At 51.4% G+C, this 5,000-nt stretch overlaps 1 protein-coding gene across 15 annotated transcripts in view; it reads left to right on the forward strand.

The window, feature by feature from the left end:
• Dnm2 (dynamin 2) overlaps nucleotides 1-5,000 on the forward strand; it is an 88,182-nt gene that overhangs the window by 35,893 nt on the left and 47,289 nt on the right. For all 15 annotated transcript variants that reach the window (XM_036192534.1, XM_036192522.1, XM_036192525.1 and 12 more), the window contains exon 3: nucleotides 4,843-4,992. In XM_036192534.1, coding sequence (XP_036048427.1) covers nucleotides 4,843-4,992 — 150 coding nt within the window. The remainder of the gene's footprint in view (nucleotides 1-4,842; nucleotides 4,993-5,000) is intronic.

A 5,000-nucleotide genomic window follows, 5' to 3' on the forward strand; every position in this document is an offset into this window, starting at 1 on the left:
GGCCAGGGACCCTTGGAGCACATTCTAGGTCCTAGCAGTAACAGGTGCAGAGCTGGGAGTGGAGGTGGAGAGGTAGGAGACAGACGGGCGAGCCCTAGAGATCATAAGTTCCTTACATTGATGCTTGGCACCCAAGCTGCAGAGCCAGTGATTTGGGCAGACCAGTGTCCTTCCGTACCTCAGTGGCTGCTGCTCCTTTGAGGTTCAGGACTCTAAAGATATGCCTCATGAGGCCAGACCAGGGTCCTCCTCTTTAGAACTCCAGACACCCAAGTGCCTTGCGGCTCTTTGTTCAGGCTGGTTGGCTGAGGCGTGACTGGAAGCTAGTGCTGTTTAGAAATCACTTAACACCACAAGTTCCAGGAAGCCTAGTGGCCCACGAGTGAGCACTCTCCTCACCCAGAATCATCCTGCTAAACTCGGGGGTGAGGGTGGGGTCTCTCTTCCATCCCCAGCCTTCACCCTGACTTTGGTCTATGGTCACTGGGCCAGAAAAGAGATGTCAAGACACGGCCAGTCCCTAGCAGAACCCAGCCCCTCTTGTTCCCCAGAGACAGCCATGTCTCCTTACTGCCCCTCAAGCTCCTGTGTTCCCACCTCTGTCCCTTACCATGTTCCATGGAGGCACTTGCTAGATAAAACTATACTTTCTTGAGTCAGATTGAGTTTTGTTTGAGACAGAACCTTGTGTAGCTCAAGCTGGCCTTGAACTCTGATCTCCCATGTACTGGGATTACAGGCATGCCTCACCATGTCTGGCTGTGTTCTCTCTATGTCTCTTCCTTGCTAAAATAGGAGATACTCTGAGGCAGGGGGATGCTGAGATACTTGGCTGAAATACTTGCCTGACATCCAGCTGCATGGGCTAAGGCCTGGAGAGTGAGTGGAGCTGTCCACCATTTCCTTCCCTGTACCTCCTTTCCTGGGCTGTTCGGCCATGGAGGCCCTTTTCTGAACCTGTGGCTTCCATCTGTACAGGCCTGGGTGGCCATCAGGCCATACTTTGGGGTACTTCTGGGTCTAAGGAAAAAAACAGTCTGGAGCAGGTGTGGCTCAAGTCGGGGCTAGTTGGGATAATGACTGCTTTGGAGTAACAGTGTGTCTCGGGGCTGGAGAGACGCTCAGAGGTAAAGAGCACGGACTGTCCTTCCAGAGGGCCTGAGTTCAGTTCCCAGATGGTGGCTCACAACCATCTGTAATGGGATCTGGTGCCTTCTTCTGGCCTGCAGGCATACATGCTGTATACATAGTCAATCAATCAATCAATCAATCAATCAATCAATCTTTTTTTTTTTTAAGTGTATCTTAGACAAGCCCCTGTTTGTCTCAAACCTGGAGGAGCTGTAGGCTGAATAGGAATAGTAAATGTTGTGTACTAATGTCCTGTCTAAGGCTTGAAAACTCTTGCATGCACAAATCCTGTGGGTTTTTTGTTTGTTTTATTTTTGAGGCAGAGTGTCATGTAGCACAGCTTCAAACTCAGGTTTAGCTGAAGGTGACCTTGAACTCCTGATCCTCCTGTCTCTGCCTCCCTAGTGCTGGGGTTACAGGAGTGTGCCACCACATAGGGTTTATGTGGTGCTGGGTCAAAAGGCTTTCTACCAAACTGCATTTTGTTCCCATTCCTATTTTTTCAGATCTGTGAATGTGTGTGTGTGTGTGTGTGTGTGTGTGTGTGTGTGTAGATGCCTGTAGAATTCAGAGGTTTTGGATCCTTGGAGCTGGAGTTACAGGCATGAACTGCCTGACATGGGTGCTAAGAACCAAACTCAGTCCTCTTCAGGAACCGCACTCATTCTTAACTGTTGAGCCAGCTCCAGCCTCCTGTTGGTTTGTTTGAGGCTGGAACTTAGTACCTCACCTAGGCTCCTCCAGGTTGACAGATCCTGTTTGGTTGTTGGGTATATCCAGGGGTCTCCAAAGTGTGTCTGAGCCCCCAGGCATTCTTTTCCAGACATGCATGCCAATGCCAGACCTGAAGAAGGCAGATCTAGTGGCCCTGGGCATCAGGAGCTGGCCAAGATGGCATTGCTTTTTGCTAGGCTGTGGATGAAGTCTCACTGCTTTAATCTTCCAACACCTACATACATGCTTAGGAAGCAGAAGCTGGTGCTGGAGAGTGTAGTGACACACATCCAGCCCGTTTATAGCCACATGCAGGTAGGTGGAAGCTCTTTAGAAACCCCCTTCCCAGTTGGTTCCCTGGGCACACAGTGAGGCTGCCGTTGGGAGCTCTGCCAAGAAGACTGGCTGGCCCACCAGGGCTAACGGCATGGTTGCCCACCTAGGTCCACCTTTGGTTTCTTCCCTTGTCCCTGCTCTGCACCAGGCGGAGAGCCTCCTGGGACAGGCTGTCTGGTTCACTGTGCAGGGCTGGGCCAGGGGAAATGCACTCTGCTGCCAGTGGATATGTGGTTGTCAGAACACTGTGGTGTTGGCCCAGAGACCAGAGGAACTGGCTTTGTCACCAGGGAACATGGGGACCAGGATAGGCAGAGCTGGCAGTGACTTAGAGGCGTGGTCTGGACTGCTGAGGACCAACTGGCAGGCAGCTCTGCCTTAAGGCATCCAGCACACTCTTTAATTTAACATTTGAGCATGTGCATTAACGGGCAGCTTTTTTGAGGCAGAGTCTCTCTTTGCCTTGGACTAAGTCTCTTTGTCCAGCGAGGCCTGTCTGAGCTTCTCCCCAGCACTGGGGCGACAAGCATACACCACCACACTTATCTTATTAATGTGAGTTCTGTGAATCACATGCAGGCCCTCATGTTCACATTGTGAGTTCTTCACTGACGGTGTCCTCAGCCTTGAGAGGTTCTTTGTAAGGCAAGACTTCACTGTGTAGCCCAGGCTGTCCTCTAACTCACGATACTGCCTCTGGCTGTTGACTGCTCCTGGAGGTGGTGGCTGCCCTGACAGGCTTCAAGCAGGCATTTATGTTAGGACCTGTCGACGGTGCTGTGTGCCTTTATGAGTGGACAGGGGAATGGCAGAGCCCTCTCCCCCAGCACTTTCCCAGGTTGCACCTTGGGGTCCTCTGCCCTCTAAATGGCAGAGATGCTGGTTACACTCTTCCTGTAACCGCAGACTTGGTTGGGATGTCTGCTTTGCTGATCCAGGGGCCCTCTAGGGCTGGTTAAGCTAACAACTGCTGCCAACACTGGGCACCAGCAGGTTCCAGCCCCATTGGAGGAATGCGGATGGTAAAGGGGGCTGAGATGAAAAGAGTGACAGGCAGGAAGGCCCTGCAGGGAGAGAGAAGGGGAGGAGCCAAACCAGGCCCTGGCCCTGTTTCTGCTGCCTTACCCTGCCACCATCTCACACTTGCTGACAGCTTTGATCCGGAGAGAACTGAGGTCCTTTGGGGGCGGGTGACTGGTCCATTTTTAGTGGCAGCTGCAGGAAGAGTGTTTCCGCTTGTCTCCTGGAAGGCCAGAGCAGGGCTGCCCTTGGGAAGTGGGTCAGCTGATAATGTCCTGTCTAAGGCTTGAAAACTCTTGCATGCACAAATCCTGTGGGTTTTTTGTTTGTTTTATTTTTGAGGCAGAGTGTCATGTAGCACAGCCTCAAACTCAGGTTTAGCTGAAGGTGGCTGCCCTGACAAGCTTAAAGCAGGCATTTATGTTAGGACCTGCCAAAGGTGCTGTGTGCCTTATATGAGTGGTATGCCCCCCCTCTGCCTCAGTGCTTGGGTCCCCCAGGCTTCCTGCATGCCTGCTAAGGGTTCTGCCAGCTCAGCTGCTGGGCCAGCTCTACCTGTGGAGACGCTTCTCAGCCCAGGCTTTTGGTCCCAAGCTCCCTGAGGCTGTTCTTCTTTGAGGCAGCTTGCTCTGTGGTTCTGTGATTTGGACAGCCAGGTTCTTTTGATTTTCATTCTCGGATGCTCCAATGGTCATCCGGGCTTCTCCCTGCAGGGGACCTTGCTGCCCCACAGTGTCAGCTAGATAGAGTGTGTTCTTGCAGCCTTTGAGAAATAGAGTTGGCACCTCCTCAGCCTTTTGCTTGGCAAATTCAGGCATCTAGACCCTAGCCCGGCAGCTGATGCTTGCAGTCCAAACACAAACACCTACTTATCTTGTGTTTTGTCAGACAGTATCTCCTGTGTGTCCCAGTTTGTCCTTCATCTCATTATCCTTCTTCTTCTTCCTCAGCCTTTTAAGTCCCCAAACCACAGGTGCATGCTGCAGTACCCGGCTCTTCCCATCTTCAGATTAGCCGGGGACCAGATCCCTTTATCAGACAGAAAAAAAGTCTGTCAGTAAAGGGTTGTTCACAAAGTGTGAGGACCTACATTTGTTTTCAGTACCCTTGTAAAGGATCAGGTGTTGAGGTGCACACTAGTAACCATGGCCCCGCAGTGGTGGAGATGGAAGGGTTGCTGCAGTCACATGATCAGCCAATCTAGCCCAATTGACAAGCCTTAGACCCCGTTGAGAGGCACTGTCTCAAAAAGTGAGGTGGGGGGCAGTAGAGGAAGGACATCCGGGCTTAATCTCTGGCCACCACACGCATGTGCACATGAATACTTCACACACACACACACACACACACACACACACAATTTAAAAAGAAGAATCAGCCAGGCCTGGTGGTACACACCTTTAATCCTAACAAAGACAGACAAATGTCTGAGTTCAAGGCCAGAACTACATAGTGAGACTGTTTCAAAATATAAACCAACATGATAAAATGAAAGACAGAACAAATGCCATGATCCTCAAGTTCCTGTGGGAACTGAAGTGGTTTCATTTTTCTCTGCCTGTTACATTGCATGCTGTGTGCCTCCTCCTCCCCAGTACACCACCCCTTTCCTCACCTTGAACGTCTGTCTTCCCGTGTCAGAATATGCCGAGTTTTTGCACTGCAAGTCCAAAAAGTTTACAGACTTTGATGAAGTCCGGCAGGAGATTGAAGCGGAGACCGACCGGGTCACGGGGACCAACAAAGGCATCTCCCCAGTGCCCATCAACCTGCGGGTCTACTCACCACATGGTAGGTGG

Source organism: Onychomys torridus, chromosome 7 (genome assembly GCF_903995425.1).
Source record: "Onychomys torridus chromosome 7, mOncTor1.1, whole genome shotgun sequence".
Classification (NCBI taxonomy): domain Eukaryota; kingdom Metazoa; phylum Chordata; class Mammalia; order Rodentia; family Cricetidae; genus Onychomys; species Onychomys torridus.